The sequence below is a fragment of the Delphinus delphis genome, chromosome 17 (genome assembly GCF_949987515.2).
Source record: "Delphinus delphis chromosome 17, mDelDel1.2, whole genome shotgun sequence".
In the NCBI taxonomy this organism is placed as follows: Eukaryota; Metazoa; Chordata; class Mammalia; order Artiodactyla; family Delphinidae; genus Delphinus; species Delphinus delphis.
Genome location: NC_082699.1, coordinates 47,406,408 through 47,424,200, shown reverse-complemented (window position 1 = coordinate 47,424,200; position 17,793 = coordinate 47,406,408). Strand labels below are relative to the sequence as shown.

At 40.9% G+C, this 17,793-nt stretch overlaps 1 protein-coding gene across 1 annotated transcript in view; it reads right to left on the bottom strand.

The window, feature by feature from the left end:
* RIMS2 (regulating synaptic membrane exocytosis 2) overlaps nt 1–17,793 on the bottom strand; it is a 609,946-nt gene that overhangs the window by 548,771 nt on the left and 43,382 nt on the right. Inside the window, exons 6-8 of the mRNA XM_059995029.1 lie at nt 12,717–12,876; nt 11,096–11,200; nt 6,697–6,893 (exon numbers count right to left, since the gene is read on the bottom strand). Coding sequence (XP_059851012.1) covers nt 6,697–6,872 — 176 coding nt within the window. The 5' untranslated portion in view covers nt 6,873–6,893; nt 11,096–11,200; nt 12,717–12,876. The remainder of the gene's footprint in view (nt 1–6,696; nt 6,894–11,095; nt 11,201–12,716; nt 12,877–17,793) is intronic.

The window sequence follows — 17,793 nt, the reverse complement described above, 5'->3', positions numbered from 1 at the left end:
AATCATACAAAAATACCATAAGTTTGCTTCCAGTAAAATAAGCAAAACTGGACGTATGTTTAAAACTTAACATTTCATTTCAAAAACAAGGGCACTACTACCTAAGCAAACCTTTTTCTTTCAGATTACTGAATTTTACCTTGAAAGGAAGCACTATCTAAATGAACATTTAATTTCTAAATGAACATTTAATTTCTAAGTGAACATTTAATTCCCAATGTTTCATTCATTCCCCCAACTAATTTTTTTTTTTTTTTTTGCGGTACGCGGGCCTCTCAACGTTGTGGTCTCTCCCGTTGCGGCCTCTCCCGTTGCGGAGCACAGGCTCCACATGCGCAGGCTCAGTAGCCATGGCTCACGGGCCCAGCTGCTCCGCGGCATGTGGGATCTTCCCGGACCGGGGCACGAACCCGTGTCCCCTGCATCAGTAGGAGGACTCTCAACCACTGCGCCACCAGGGAAGCCCCCCAACTAATATTTTTGAGTGCTACAATGTGTAAGGCAGTGTGTTAGATTAGAAGCTGAGGCTGAAATGATAAACGAGACAGACATGGTGCCTGTTCTCTGGGAGTTTATAATCCAGCAGGGTACACAGATTATAAACAAAGATTCCAATGTAAATTTTGATAAGAATAATTGGGGAAATATTAAAGATGTGATGAAGGATAAAAGAAAGCGCTTTCCTGCCCATGCTTTCTAAGCATGGGCAGGAAAGTGCTCAGATAAGGAGACAAATTTGAAGCTAAGTCCAGAAGGATGAGAAAGAGGAAGGCATACAAAAATTGTGTGTATTTAAGGGGCAAAGGAAAGGAGATGAGCATTCTAAACTCTAAAAACCATGCTTCAGAATTAGATTAACCTGATAAGATTCTGAGTCCTCATATATAATATGAATAAGACAAATAAGTAAATACATATTTTTGATTTACTAATAGAGTGAAAAATTGATCCAGGCAAATCTAAGAAACACCACAATGTAATGTCCACAAATTAGTTCCCTCACATTCACCTAGGACAATCAGTATCTTGGCAATAACCAATAACATGGTGCCAGTATTATTTTCACTGCTACACCTTAGTTAGCAGACTCCTTATTAATGGTTTTTGCTGAGGAAACTGCTTCCAATTCATCACCTTCCCTCTCCTCATTCTTAGCCTTCTAGACAAATAATGAAGTCACCTAAAAGTCCTCCAGGCATATTTTGACTTCCCAGTAGACAAGGAAAAGAATCTCTCAAAAAAAGGGGAGGGGGGACAAATTTCACCCAGGAATGCTATAATATTAAGGCTTAGAGACTCCTGTCTATAATCAGTTAATAACAACTATTTATTTCACACCTATTTGTGCCAGGACACTTAACTAGTCTATATTGATTACAACAATCCTTCAAGGTAGATGTTATTACTCAGATAATACAGATGAGGAAACACGGGCTCAGAGAGTTTAATAATGTAAGCAAGAACTTACAGTTATTAATTAGTAAAATAAAGTTTCAAGTCGAAATCCATCTAGCCCAGCACACTTGCCTCCACTACCTCTCTCTTCATCACACTGTACAATCAATTTTTTATCAATATGTATTGCCAACAAGATATTATTTAATTGTCCTAGTTACTTTAAAATATAGAATATACATAAAGAATTTACTAGGTACTCTCTCATAAAATGCCAATCCATTTTTTAGAATGCATTTTGAATCCTTAAAATCTATAGAGTTTCAAGTTTTGGCAATGAGCATGGTTATTTACAAGTACAATAACGATTTTTATTTAAGTCTTCATGATTGTTACATCATTTATCTGACTCTTAAAATTTCATTAGGCTATAAGAAAAAATATGGTAGTATTTTAAATATTAGAATGAGGAAGATCATTCTAAGCATATCACAAAACCCAAAAGCCATAAAATAAAAAGTAATAAATTTAAATACATTATTAAAAACCCTGACTAGTAAAAAGGTATAAACAAGGTCATAAAACAGGTGACAATAAAGAGATTCAACAAATCATTAAAAATGACAAACAGAAAAAGAAATACAAATGGTTCTCAACCTCCCTGATAGTAAGAAAACTGCAATTAAATCTAGAATGGCATATTTTTCATCAAAACATTGGCAAGGACTATCACATACTGAGTGAACAAGGATGTGTGAAAATCTCCCTATTATATGTCACTTATGCATACTTCCTTTGTGAAATTTAATATTTATTATTTTTAATATTTATTAAAATTTAAAATTTTTATTTTATATAAGTTATAAAAAATATAAAAGTTATATTTTATGACCTTTTGACTAAACAATCCCATTTCTAGGAATTTATTCCAGAGACATATTCACACATGTGGGAAATGACATATGTACAAAGATATTTATCACAGCGTTATTTCTAATGGCAAAATAATTAGAAACAACTTAAATACCTAAGAATATGAAACTAGTTAAAGAAGTTACAGAACATTCATAAAATGGGATATTACACAGCCATTAAAATGAATTAGGCACATATATTCACAGGTATGGAATTGATCTCCTAAGAAGTAAACTGCAGGACACATTGTGTTTCTTTATGTTTACAAATATAAACCCACACGTGTGTGCACACACATACCTACATATACAGACACACAGTATTTGATATACACACATATCTACTCTCATGCATAGAATATTTCTGAAAGAGTATACAATACGCTGACAACAGCAGTTGCCTCTGGCTAGGGGAAATAGGTAGCTAAGAAATTTTATACATTATGTTATGTGTTACCTATTAAATAAAGGAGTTTATAAATTGACTTTGGAAAGTACTTTTAAAATTGAATTATTAAAAAGAAATTAGAACTGCTTACCTATGTTTTAAATATATGCTAAATTATTACTTGATCTATCATGGAAATTTTTACTTATCATCTTCTTTTATTGGGGGAGCAAATTATCCCTTTGACATTAACAGAAAATCTAAACTGAGAATGAAAAGATAATTTACACGTCAAGAAGCACATAATTTCTAATTTGTTGCAAAAACACCTCATCTGAAAGACTATTATATGCAGATAGTAGAAACTCAATAAGTATTTACTGAATGAATACTTTTCTGTTGATTTCAGTAGGTTTGCTTTCCTCATACATTTTTTTCACAATATCACAACAAAAACTCCCTGAAAAATATAAACTTTTAATAAATTATGTACTTTTGTCCCAAAAATTTCATTTTCCCAACAAGTTTGGTAAACTACTTGTTAATGAACATTACTACAATTTAAATCAACATTGCTTACTAGGTACCTACCACGTGCAGGTGTTAAGGATGCTGCAAAATACAAACTCCGAAGAAAAGAAGGGTAAGTTTTTATTCTTGCCCTCAAGAAGTTTAGTCTTGAAAGACAAGGTTTAAAAACTTTAATCAATAAAAGGACATTACAGATTTTACTGATAGATTGCGTTATCCAAACTAAAACTGTTAAAGGAATTTACATAAGGATAAAAAAAGTAATTATTGATCTACTGAAATATAAAAATGCTTCCAAAGGCCTAATATCTCACTCACACGTAAAATGGTATTATTTGATGGTGACCAAAGACTTCCAGAGTATGTGGATATTCAGCTAGACTTTGAAGAAATTGCTAATGATTAAATAAATATAAATAGTTTTTAATTATTCAGGCTCCTTAGAAGAGAGATTACTGTAGTGGTCTCAATCAGTTTTGATCGCTCACCTCTCTCACTAAAAATATCTCAGGCATGAACTTCTTAAAATATGTATATTTATTTATAAATTATATGCATCTTCACACTGTCAATCTATATATTAAGTATTAGTAAAGCTTAATTTCTTTTTCAAATAGAAATGTAAATATGTTTTATTATTTTCTTCCTGTAATCCAATACATCATCTTATGATGCCCTTGGGTAGGCACACTCCACTTTGTATGAATACTTAACATGAATATTGAAACTCACAGATCATGCAAAAATATTTCCATGCAACAGTGTCAATTTTTCACACAGCAAACTTATTTTTTAACATAGTTGTTAAAAGGCAGCAGAAATGAATTTGAATTTCAGTTTATTTCTCTCTGCCCATGACCTTCTCTCAGAATAAATGTTAACATGCAATTAAATGGACATCACTAAAGAGAAACAAAGTGTAGTCATGACCAGATAAATGGCCCCTAAAACTTAATGGGAAATAGTAATCATTGAAGAATATTAGTATTATTTTTTTCTTATAAATAGCATTTGAACTTAATAAACAACATTGAAAATATATTACTTAGTAAATTGTCAAATTCTTCAAAACAATGTCTTTCACTATTATCATTCTATTATAAAGTCTATCTATTCTTTTCCTCATTTTCTTTGCCTACTCTTAGCTTATTACAAAAGCCAAAAGTATTTTTAAAGAACATTAAAAATTAAAGTTTCAAATATATTATGCTTTAACTTCCAAATAGCTTCTTGTTAAAATGAATACAGAAACAATTCCGAAACCATGTAGATCATTTTGAGGTATGACTCCTTCCAAGTCTCAGTTAGGTAAAAATGCAAATAGATATTTTAAATAAATATGAACAGATTTTTCATCAATGAAATTTCATATACTGTATCACTATATGTGTAGAGAATGCTTGTTTCTACCTAAACTATGCAAATATGAATGCACAAACTTTATATGATTTGCACAGTATGTAGGTTTACATAGAAATGTAATATATTCACATGTACCTACCTGGAAAACCCTTTCACACTATATAACATATAGTTCATTTTGAGTAATTCTTAATTCAGTACTCAAAACTTCATTTAAATTTCTATATATTAGAACAATAAATAGATTTGGAACTATACTGAACTAGCCAGTAAGTACCATGATTTAGCATACCATAAAAAAATAAAAACACATTCTACATCTAAATATGTGAGTCAAAGAAATAAAACCACATTTAATTTGAGCATCATTTTGAAAATACTTATTTTGTAGCAATTATAGTGAAAAATACAGATTCATATATCTAAATATCAAATCTAAGTCATCAAAAAGCTTGGCATTGTTAGTATATATAGTAAAGTTGAGCAAAATTAGAAGTATGCTCAAAAAACTTTTCAAAATAATGTTTAATTCATTATTAGTTGAAATAAGCTACTGAAATTTCTTAACCTTTTTCATTTCTCGAGGCTACTAATGAATCACACTCCCAAACAAGTATTCAAACCCAGAAATCAGTTTCGAAGAAGCAATTCTTCTTTATTTCAGTTAATATGTTAGGAGCACATTTGCTCTCTTAGTGCTTCAATATTTTTGAGAACTAGTATTTTTCTTGGACATGTAAATATATTTGATACATTTGTTATTATATTATTTAAAGGAATATTTTTCATTAAAATATGCAAATATGTATGTATAGACAGAATTGTTTCTTTGTAAGTGCTAAAGAATACTGAATGCAACAACCTGTTTTTAAAAGTTAATGATCAGAGGTCAGTGTGTTAGTTCCCTCCTAGAGGAACTCTTACACTTTCAACTATGTGTTTCTGTGGAGAATATGGGAAAAGTATATTTGATAACACAGAAAATAACTGTCGCACCTTCGGCATATAAACTGTACAAATTAATATCTTAATGAATAATGCATTTCAAGCAAAAATGAAAGAGTTGAGTTGGAAAAATATCAGAAGGGTTACACATCTTCTGCGCACTCTCTTTCACGTAGTAACTGAGAAATCAAATAACCGTAAAACATTTAAAAGCAAACGTGCAGAAACAAATCTCTTTGCCAGACTGACAAGAAAAGGAGTCTCAAAGCTACAGATATCTGTCCGGACAGTTCCCTGGTGCTGAAGTTACACAGCCGCTAAACTGCGCGGGCGACTGGGTGCTGCTTTTACCGTCCCACCCTCGGCAAGACCCCGGCTGCCTAGCCTATCAGCACAAATAGTAGAACTTCACAAGGTAGGAAGCATCCCAAAGCGCAGTAATGGGAGGAACTAGGGTCTCTTCAGAGTCCCTTCAGGATTAAACAGATTTACTAGTTGCAAACAGGAAGAGCAGCAGAGTGCAGGGTGTTAGAACCCGCCGAGGGGGAGGGGGTGGAAGATGGCGGCGGCCGCACACCCACCCGAAACGCGACAGAGCTTAGGCCCCTCGCCCGCACGGCCTCCCTCCTGCCCGCTACGACAGTGGGCAGCTCTGCTCTCCGAGCCGCCCTGCGGAGGCGGCGACGAGACGGCCCCGGCGGCGCCCTCATCCCCGGCCGGCGCGCCTTTGCCGGGGTCCCGGCCGGGGAGCACCTGTGCACGGCCATATTGGATTCCTTGCCCCAGTCACTGCCTCCGCGCGGGGGCGGCGGGAAGGGAGAAGGGACGCGCGGAGCCTGGGTTCAGCCCCAACCCCTCCGGGGCCACGGAGCCGAACTGGCCCGCGGGGAAAGCCAGCAGGACGCCCGGGAAAATTACAACGCCCAAAGGCTCGCGACCCTCACCTCAGCCGGCCTCGGCGCCCTCCTTCCCCGACACACACCCCCGCGCTCTGACACCCAGAAAGCAGCCCCGGCGGCCGCCACCAGCCGCAACCCTCATGGCCCGGGCGCCGCCGGCGAGAGGGAGGGCGGCGACCCGGGGCGCGCAGGCGGCCGCAGGGCAGCGACTGAGGGGGCGGAGGGCAGGGAGGGAGGCGGGAAGATGGAGCCAGGTCCTTACTTGAGCACCGACTGCTCCTTCTCCTCTTCTTTCTTCTGCCTATCCATGACCGCCAGGATGATTTTCCTCTCCTCCTCCGTGAGGTGGCTGAGGTCGGGCATCTCGGGCTGCAGAGGCGGCTGAGAGGCCGCCGGGGTGGGAGCCGGGCGGCCCCGCGGCCCGACAGGAGCCGACATATTTGGTGGAGTCTAACCACCCTAGGGAAGAAGGGAGGCAACTCCACTGGAGGCGGCGGCGGCGGCACCGGCGCGGGCGGCTGGGGCAGCCTCCGGCGCTGGGACAAATACATACAAATCAATGGCCTTCAATCCTAGGCGACAGCCCCCCTCCTCCAAGATAGAAAGAGCGGGGGAGGGGAGGGCGAGCGCGGGGGAAGGGAGAGCTGATGAGTGCGCTCCGAGAAATGTTTCTTCTTCCCGGGGGCGAAGGGCTGGCAAGTGAGCGGTTTGAGGGAGCGAGGAGCGGGAGGCCGGGCCGGGACGCGGAGTGAGCGGAGCGGCAGGGGAGGGTGGTGGAGTAAGGTGGCGGGGACGACTAAGGGTGGGGTGACTGGAGGGAGCGGGCAGGAGGGCGGCGCGCCGGCCGGGGCGCGAGTGTGTACGGCCGCGGCGGGGGCGGGGGGTGCGCGCACCGCTCGAGAGGAGAAAGAGGAGGCTGCGCGACCCAGCCCCCCGGGGGAGTCCGGGGAACTCGCTCCGAGCGCCCAGAGGCAGCGTCCCGCGAGCCGGAGGGGCGCAAGAGCGGGGAGGGAGGAAGCAGGGTCTAATTTCCCAGAGAAGCAGCTGAGCCGTACAGCCGGCTGACGCGTCACAGGGCTCCCGGCGCCGCGGAGGGAGGACCCCCCTCTAGCCACGACGAGGAGAGGGCCGCGGGGCAGGGGATGGCCGCCAGAGACCCCTCCGGGCTAGAGCGGGTAAGCGAAAGCGGAGAAGAGATGACAAGGGCTAGCGGCGGAGAGTCCCGGGGCCAGGGCTACGCGGCTGCCAACGACCGCATCCAAGCGAGCTCCGACGCGCAGCAGGGTCGGTCGCCGGTCCTTCCTCATCACGCGCCCGCCCAGGGTCCCTCAGCCGCAGCCGCCGCCGCCGCCGCCGCCCTAGGGTCCGTAGAGTGGGTGCGGTGGGCCCGCTCTCTACGCCGCTGCTGCCGCCGCCTCCGCCGCTCGATGCCGCCGCCGCACCTCCTCCGCCCCTCCGCCTCCCGGGCTCCTCCCGCGGGCCGCGTCACCTCCCGGCCGCTGAGGCCCGGGCACCGCGGACGCCCAGCGGGCGGCGGCCACCCCTCCCGAACGCGATCTGTGGACTGGGGCCGGGCGGGGAGATGTTGTGAGGCTAAGAGTGTGAGCCGGGCGGAGGCGGGGAGCGGGAGTTTCAAGGGCGGGGGTGTGGCGAATGTGAGCGTGCGAGCCTGCGTCGGGAGAGAGGAAAGAGGGAGAGCCGAGGTGGTTGGGGCGCCCTGTGGGTCAGCTGGAGAGGCAGAAGACTAGGAGTGTGGGCACTGGCGGCGGGGCGTGTCGCGTCCGGAGAGAGGGTGTGATCGGGAGTGAGGGCTCCCAGGGTTTTGGAACGGGAGGGCGGGGGGTGGGCATGGTGTCTGGCTGCAGGTGAAAGAGTGTGAGCGCGTGGAGGGACTCTCGAGATGTCGTGGGAGGGGTCCTGGAAGGAGGGAGAGTGTAAGCGTGGCGTGGGGTCCCCATGGCAAAGAATGCTCGGAGAGCTGCTGAGCCGAGGGCGTAGGAGAGCCTGGAGAAGCGGGGAGGTGAGATTGGGGAAGATAGGGTTTGTCTGGGACAGGTGTGAGGATGAGGACGAGACAAGAGGCTGCGAGTGGGAGCGCGAAAGGATTAAGGATCAACCGGAGGGTGAGGATGAGCCGCTGCTGGGCCAAGGGCTTCGGTTCTATTTGGTTCTATTTGGAGGGCCTAGTCTAGAGAAAACTGGCAGGGAAGCCAGGGTATGGGGTTAGTGTCAGAGTCCGGTTTTCCGAGCACAGGGACGGGTAAGATGAAAGAGGTTGAGAGTGGACAGAAAACCCGCTCCTGGAGGATGGCCGTGGCTGCCGCTGCCTTCCGTTATTGGTGGGGCTGGGCCCGGCCCACAACCCTCTGGGTGCGGGCGGGACAGGGAGCTGGTGGAGAGGGGTGGGGTTGAGGCCTGGGGGCGGGTTGCCAGGGATCAGCCCTTCTGCCTGCTCTCGGCTAGCACTGTGCATGACTGAGTTGGGGTGTGTGTGCGCGCGTGCGCAGGTGTGTGTCTACGTATATGTACACACCCCTACCCCACGTTCCACGCTAGCTCTGTTTAGTACCGGACCAGATTATGCTCTGATGAGTTGTGTTAAGCCCTTTGGGGTTTGTATTATATGTATCTTCTTGGTGTGTAGCAAACTCTCTCCTCCCTCTGTTCCCCACGTACCACCTGACTAGCTCCCAACTTAAGAGAGCTGGGGATAGACACAGCAGCCCTATAAGTCTCTTGTGATTTCTAAACATTAATGTTTTATGTTTCTTTTCTCCCACCCCTTGTAATTGGGAAGAAGGAAAAGTTTACTTAAGTGCTTTTATGTATGTATGTATGTATGTATGTATATTACCTACTTCAAATCAAACTCTCACACTCTAAATAATTCCGTTTCCATCTCTTTGGAGCTAGTTTGATGAGATCATATGAATCTCAATTTATGTAATTTTGTTGTAGAGTTAGAGAATTTTTATATATCTCTAATCCAACCTCATTATCCTATGGGAAATAGAAGACCAAGATCAGCCAGCTAGTAAATGGCAGCACTGCAACTAGAACCTAGATACTTTTACTCCTGTTTGAAATCGTAGTGGTTTTAAACGCTGGCTGCACATTAAAATTACCTGGGTCACTTTTTTCAAATATCAGCTGAGTGTAACCCTAGAGCAAATGAATCAGGCTCTGGGGTTAGGACCCTGGTCATGGGTATATTTTGAAAATTCCCCAAGTGACTGATATATAGTAAAGGTTGGGAATTACACTATGTGCATTACAATAAAAGATAATGGAGGAGAAACTGGAAAGTGGAAAACAAAGAGAACACGTCTAGAGAGACTGATTTTTCTTTTTACCTAAAATTTAAATGTTTTTAAATAACATCCACACTTTCCTTTCCACTCATATGCAATGACAGGTACCAGTAAATACATGTAGCTGTGACCTTTGCCTTCGAAACCCTCACTGCCACTGAAATACACTAAAAGCTCCTTTAAAAGAAAGGAGAACAGAACTAAAAACAAAAAGGATGGGTGGAACGCTCTACCTTACTCAACTGTTTCTGAGCCAGGTTTGAAGTAACACCACCTCCACTCCCCAGCCAGCTATCAACCCAAGCAGAAACAGACTACCCTGAGGCTAAAATAGCATACTTATTTTGAGTACATAAAATGTGAGCCTAAAACAGGTTGTCCAAATTGGACGATTTTGTCTTCCTTTACAGTAGGGTCACACCCTGGGCCAGGGACTGTTTTCTACCAGACACAAAGCGCGCTGGGTGCCTGCAGCTGTCTCTCAGAACCCACACTGCCTCTTACCTGCCTGGAGACAGTGCTAGCATATAAAACTCAGTGTGCATGAGCTGGTATCACTGGGACACCTGACTTCTTACAGGATTTAATAAAGCAGAAGTGTGTTTCCTTTTTACATTTCTTTACTACAAACAACTACATGTGTTTTTCCTATTAAAGGGAATCCTTAGGGCTTCCCTGGTGGCACAGTGGTTGGGAGTCTGCCTGCCAATGCCGGGGGCTTGGGTTCGAGCCCTGGTCTGGGAGGATCCCACATGCCGTGGAGCAACTAGGCCCGTGAGCCACAACTACTGAGCCTGCGCGTCTGGAGCTTGTGCTCGGCAACAAGAGAGGCCGCGACAGTGAGAGGCCCGCGCACCGCGATGAAGAGTGGCCCCCACTTGCCACAACTAGAGAAAGCCCACGCACAGAAACAAAGACCCAACACAGCCAAAAATAATTAATTAATTAATTAATTTTTTTAAAAAGGGAATCCTTAGCAGTGGAAGCATCTTAAAATCATCTTCCATCCTGACTCATACACCTTTTCAAAATAAAAATTTGTCACAGTATTTATATAACATATAGATAGAATCCTATAGAATTTCAAATGGGCTACTTTTCAAAGTAGTAGGCCCAATTTAAAGTAAGATTGCTCTGCTGAGAACTGAAATACCTTCCAAAGGTCTCTCGATTTTACTACAATATGGATCTTAGAAGTGTTTTGTTTTCTCTGTTCCAGTTTAGTGTTTTACCTAAAATGTTTTATCACATCTCATTATATCTTGTATGGCATTATGTTTTACTTGGGCATGTCCCTCAAATATATGAACACATTTGAAGTTGAGTTGAAAGTGCATTGTTCTTATTTACCTTTAGAAGTAACTAGCCATCTTCATCTTCATCCTTCACTGAGTTCTCAAGGTCTTCTTGACAGGCCACAAACTAACTCCAAAACGTAAGCCCTTTCTTCAGTTCCTATAGAAGCATAATTTTGTGAAGACTGTAAGCCTGTGGACTTCCATTTTTACATGTGAGTAAGGGCTAATTACTTGTAATCTACTAAATAATTTATAGGAGGCATATCTAAACTAAAATCATAAACTGAAATAATCACTAGAATTTACTGAGGAGTCAGTACTCTGCGAAGAGATCTGGCTGCCTCACAATGCTTGGAATCATCTCACTTTCTCCTAGTAGATCTCCCTGCTTCTATCCTTGTGGCTTTACAGTCTTTTTTCAACACAGCATAAAGAGAAAGCCTCCTAAAATGGTAGTCAGACCACATCACTACACTGATCATAACCCTGTGGTGGCTCCCCACTTGACTGCGTCAGAACTAAACTCATTAAATGGCCTGCAAGTCCCACATAACCTCTCTGACCTCATCTACTACTCCCTTGTAGGCTTTCCTCTAGCTGTTCCTTCTGCCCAAAACACTATTCACCAAGATATCCACTTGGCTGACTCCTCTTCTCCTGCATATTTCTGCTTAGTTATCCATCCTATTTAATACTCTAGCCTGCCCAACCTGCCCCCCGGTCACTCCAGTCTCCTTTACCTTACCCTACTTTTTCTTTTTTCCATAACACTTGCCACTCTCCAACTTTACTTTTACTCTAAGTTGAATAATATCCCAGCTTATTACGTTTATCATTAACCTTTAACTTCCCCTACTAGAATATAAGCACAGGGACAGAGTAGGATTTTTACTCATGTATCTCAAGCACCTAGAACAATACATGGCATATAGTAAGTATTCCAACAAATACTTGTTGAATGAATTTCTGGGGAGAGAATTTGCCATGACTGGTTTAAGTTGGGTGGGCAAAAAGGAAAAAGCGGCCTCGAAAGAGGGAAACACAGGTGCAGAGAAGTAAGATGTAAACTCTTTGTCAAGGTAAATAGAGGTTCCTTTAGGATTCAGCTACTGCCTACCTCTGTAGCCTTATCTCCAACCCAGCCTACGAACGTGCACCCCTCTTCAGCCGTGACAACTGACTTGCACTTTACTGAATATGTACTTTCTCGTCTTTGGGACTTTCTATTCCCTCAACTAGGACCACCCTTTCTACCCCCTCTCCCATAACCTCCCTCTCTGTCAGTTAACTTCTTTGTCTTCTCCACCATGTGCTCATGCCTGCCTTTTTTCTTCCTTCCTCCTGTTTGCTCCAGGATCTCTTAGCACTGCACATACCCTGCTCACAGATAGCACTTGTCACACACTGTTGGAGCCATTTATTTCCCTGTCTGCCTCCTCAACTAGACCATGAATTCTTTAAGGGCAAGGAATATGACTTTCACTCCAGTTTCCCTAGGGCCTATCAAACTGTCTCATATATTACAAAGACTCGATGAATATATGCACAATTACATGAGCAGTCACAAAACAATGAGAAAAATCACTGTTACTAGAGTATGAAGAGAGGGAAGCAGGGAGTTGCAGCAAGAGATAAAGCTAGGAAAATAGGCTGTGGCAAGATTATGCTACAACCTTATATGCTCTGCTGAAGAATTTGAACTTGTCCTATAGGCATTCGGCAGGCAGTGGCGGTTTCTGTAGCCAGAGAACTGACATGATCAGCTTTGATTTTCAGGAGAATATCCTGCCTTCAATTCTTCATCCATTTCCAAAACACCTGCTAAGAGAATCGCTGAAAGGACACAGATGTGCAGTGGTTTAGGTTTGGAGATACAAATAGAATTTTTTACGTCCTGTCTTCAGAATTTATTTTTCTGGCTATTTTGCTCAGTAGATTATAACAGCATGATAATGAGGCCAAGGTCATGGTTTAAATTCCTGGGTGAGTCAGTCAGTGCAGTGGCCACAGCTGACTGTTAATCTTTGCCAGTTGTCAGATGACAACATGTTATTTCTTGACAAGGAGCTGGGTGGAAGGATATGACTGGTTCATCAAAAATTAATCAGCATTATTGGAAAAGTAACTCAAAGGGCTTAACTGTGACTATAGGACCATACTGTAATTTTAAATAAAAATAAGAATATTAAATTGGTGATTAACAAAAGAGCACAGCATCAGAGAAAGAATACATTGTTTGTTCCTAGAAAAGAAGCTACAGATTAGTACAGTTTAATTATTGGTATTTGAAGCCAAGAAGTAATGAAAAATTTCAAGGATGTTAGTGTAGATAAGTTTTATTAATTACTTTTTGTGTATCTAGCAATATAGGAGGTTATTACTTAATTATTATGTCATAAAACCCATAGAGCCATTTATATTAAAAAGGTCTGGGAAAATCATATTCTAATCATCTTTCACTTATAGCATTATAAAGTTATTTCTATTTTTATTCCCTCCTAGCAATCAATGAGCACATCTTTAAAGTGAAATAGGACAGTATTGGAGGTTGGGACATATAGGCGTAACTGATATAAATATTCTCTTAATTATATCTTCATCTTAATTACAATGCTGACCATTTTCAGAAGTAAAAAAAACAAATGAATTTTATAAGATCAGAAATAAATATAAAACCCTTATGAAAAAATACATCTAGGCATTTAATATCAATTAAGTAGCAACAGCTGTTAACATCATAAAAGATAATCAACCAGGCATTATGTGCTTCCTGATGGAAAAACTATACAACCTGTGAAGTTGTCTGGCAAAAAAAAAAAAAAAAAAAAATCAATCCTGAATTCACAACATCTTCTAGATCCAACTACCAATTTACAGGAAATACTGAGAACAGAGGAACGTATTAAACTACACCATGGTCCCCCACTAACTGGTGACCTGGAACAAGATAGTGACCTCCTGGAGCCTCAGACTTCTCACGCATGACCTGGTAAGAAATGTTCCCTCATAGTGTGGTTGTGAGGACTGAACAACTGGGCTTACAGCATCATGCAGAGTAGCAGGTATATAATAAAACTCTCTTCTCAGAGCTATTCCTCCATCAAGTTCCATTTTAAGTCTCAGTTTCCATGACCACTTTGACTATATTTATTTATACTTATTTAATTTTTGTATCCGTTCCATCTCCCCAACTTCATTGTAAATTCAAGGCCAAATTTTACTATCCTCATTGTAAAAAATATTTATAACACTTAAGAGCCATCCTGTGTGTCAGATAGCATGCTAAGCGCTTCACTTACCTAATCTTAACAATGACCCACTGAGATATTAACCCCATTTTAGAAACCTAAAAAGGGAGGCTTACTTCAGACAACTAGTGAGTGGTGGAACCAGAATTCACAATGAAGTGTCTCAATTCTAGTCTCTGCTCTCTTAAACACAGTGCTTCTATCCCACTCAGGCACATTGTAGGAATACCATAGGAATCTTTGAAAATTGCAAGTAGACCCAATATATGAGATACCATACAAGCCATACAAATGTGCATGTTAATGACAGAGCTTACTTGGACAAGACTTGTATTAATAGCAAATAAAATTTTTTACATGATTAAACTGCACTATGGGATTGCAATCTGTGGAACACTCTATAGAATATTTTACAGGGCAAAACCCAACTGTTGTTTTTTTTGGGGTTTTTTTGTTTTTTCCCAACTGTTGTTTTTTTTCTTTTTTCTTTCTTTTTTTTTTTTTTGGCCGTGCTGCACGACCTGCGGGATCCTAGTTCCCCGACCAGGGAATCAAACCTGGGCCCCCAGCAGCGGAAGTGCAGAGTCCTAACAACTGGACCACCAGGGAATTCCCTAAAACCCAGTTTTTTCAGCAAATATATTGCAAGGAAAAAAAATTAAAAAGAGATGGAGGGGGGAATCTATATTTTAAATGGAACTTAAAAGACATCAACAAAGTGCAAGGATTTGTGGACCTCATTTGGACCTTGATTTTAAAAAAAAAAGAGTAAAAAATCTTTTATAAGAGAACTGAAAATTTGGACAGTAACTAGGTACCTGATGATAATGGGGAATTATTGTTGCTTTCTTTGGTTAATAATGATATTGTGATGATGTTTTAAAACAGTAAAGAATCCTTAGTGATACATACTAAAATACCTATAGATGAAATTATGTGATATCTGAGTTTGCTTCAAAATAATATGGATCGGGGTGTGCATGGGGCGAAATTGGCCGTGGAAGATGATAGTAAAAAATTCTTTGTAATAAAAGTTTTTGGAAAGAAAAAAAGAGTCTCTAACTTCCACTCTAGCTGCCTTTCATTAAACAAGAAAATCAACAAAATCGACATTCATTGTCAAGCATTCATTATTTGTTGGATAGATAGTATGTTAGCTGCTTTCACATTTTTTTACCACCTTCTCACACCATCCTACAAAGAATAAGTATCATTCCATTTTATAAGTAAGAAGACAGCCTGAGAGGTTTAGTGATTCGACCAAAGGAAGAGATTCAATTTCAAGGCAAATTTTCAATCTAGGTATCCTGACTTTCTATCCAGTATTCATGCCACTATACACAATTGTTTAATATAGCTATACGTATATATTCTGTTTCCCTGACTAAAATCTGAGTATACTTTACTGTAGTGTCTGGCGTGTAATAGGCATCATAAAATAGTTATATTTAACCCAACATGCTCCCTAATAACTATAATACTTAAAATGCAAAAAAAAATACTATAACAGAAACAAATGTTTTGTTAATGTTCCAGTTTGCCTGACATTATCCCAGTTTGCCCGACACTATCCCAGTTTGCCCAGGACAGTCCTTGTTTAATCTGTTGATCAGGTGTAATTATTAGTTGCAACTCCTTTCAAAGTATCACAGTTTGCACCTCAAATTTTACAGTCATGCTATACTTAGTGTAATATGAATTAGGCTCAGGTGTACAATACGTAATGGGTATAGAAATTTCTATAAAATTCAAACAGTATTTCCCAGAAGAAAGGTCTATGTCATAACCATCCTGTAATTAACACACTATATGGTAGACATTTAATAAATTTGGTTGAAATATAGTTAGTGAGTTCTCCATTACAAAAGAGTAAATTTTTAAAAAGTAAATCACTCTAATTAAGTTATATTCTCCCCTAGGACAAGATTTTTACCCCAGCTGGAATCCAGAAATAGCTAAAAGGAATACCAGGAAAACAGAGCCCATCTTTTAACAAAGAATCATGGCAAAATGAATCAAACTGCCTAGGATTTGTAAGCCAAGCATAATAAATAATTGATATACAAGTCATCAACATAGGCTGAAATACAGTGCAAGAAGATAAAGTCAAAGGAGGCTTCCCAACTAGAAGAAAAGATAATGTTTTTTATTTGATAGCATGTAGGAAGGGACTGTAGAAATCTGGCCAAAATCTAATCATGTAGGAATAGCCTGCAATCCAAGATTTCCCACAATACTGTGGCTTTCAGAGACAAGGGGTGGGTTTATCCTTTGCAATGTAAACTGACTGCTGTATACTTCAAATGTCTCCCTCTACCTATGAGGATTGCTTTGGTCTTATCAAGATGGTGCCTGATCCAACTGCTTTCGTCCATGTCCTTTACTCCGCCAGACACTGTGAAATTCAAGAAACCGCATCTTAGATCTGATGAAAGGAGATGCAAAGCTTACTATCAGCTGTGTACTGATGGTACTGTATCCCTAATTACTTCACTATCTTTCTGATTAGCATCATATAACACTAAAGAGAAGAGGAGATAGAAAAGAGTCCTGTCATTTCCCACAAGGGAAAGGTGAGGAAAAGATAAGCAGAAGAGATAGAGAATAATCCAAGTTTATTAGAGTCTTTACCTTACTTAGTCAAGGGAAATTTAGTTCATCCAAAAACCAGAGAGAGAAAAATAAGTTTATCATATTTATTGGCTGGATACTTTGTGGGGTGCCTAGTATATGCAGAGAAGAATGTCACCATGCCAATAACTTGGAGAAAGTCATTCAACTTTGGGGGCTTCAGTTTTCCTCTTGTAAAATAAAAATCCTCTATAAGGATTCTTTCTACCTTTTGAATGTAGCCATTGTATGAAATACTGCCGTTATCTAATACTCTCTTCTGAAACATATCATTCAAACAGCAAGCATGGATCGGGAACTATTGAGAACAGCATGGCTATATGAAAAATAATGTCTACATCAAAGTTCACAGTGTAGTACGAGAGACACACAAGTACTTAGAATCCATTTGATACATGCTGTAAGAGAGGTATCTATAAAATTCTGTAGAGTACAAAGAAGATACACCTAACTCTTATGAGAAACCATAGAAAGAAAATTTTCAAATGGGTATTGAAGATCAGGGCAAAAAAGTTTTTTAGGAAGTGGAACAAAGGTGAATACTCAGAATTACAAATTATTTTGTACAACATTGAATATGGGTTTTAAGAGATTGGAAAGGGGCAGTTGCTGGAGATGATGCCAGAAACTGAGCTAGACCAGAACCTCTATGATATGTTAAAGAGTTTGGACTTCATCCTATAACAGTGCTTCTCAAACTTGAATATGCATAAAAATCACCTTTGTATATTTCATTAAAATACAGATTCTGATTCAGTTAGTTTGGCTGGAGACTGAGATTCTGCATTTCCAATGAGCTCCAGGCAATGCCTCCTATACTGCTGATCCATGGACCACATTTTAAGTGTGAAGTGTATTCTAAAGAATGGAA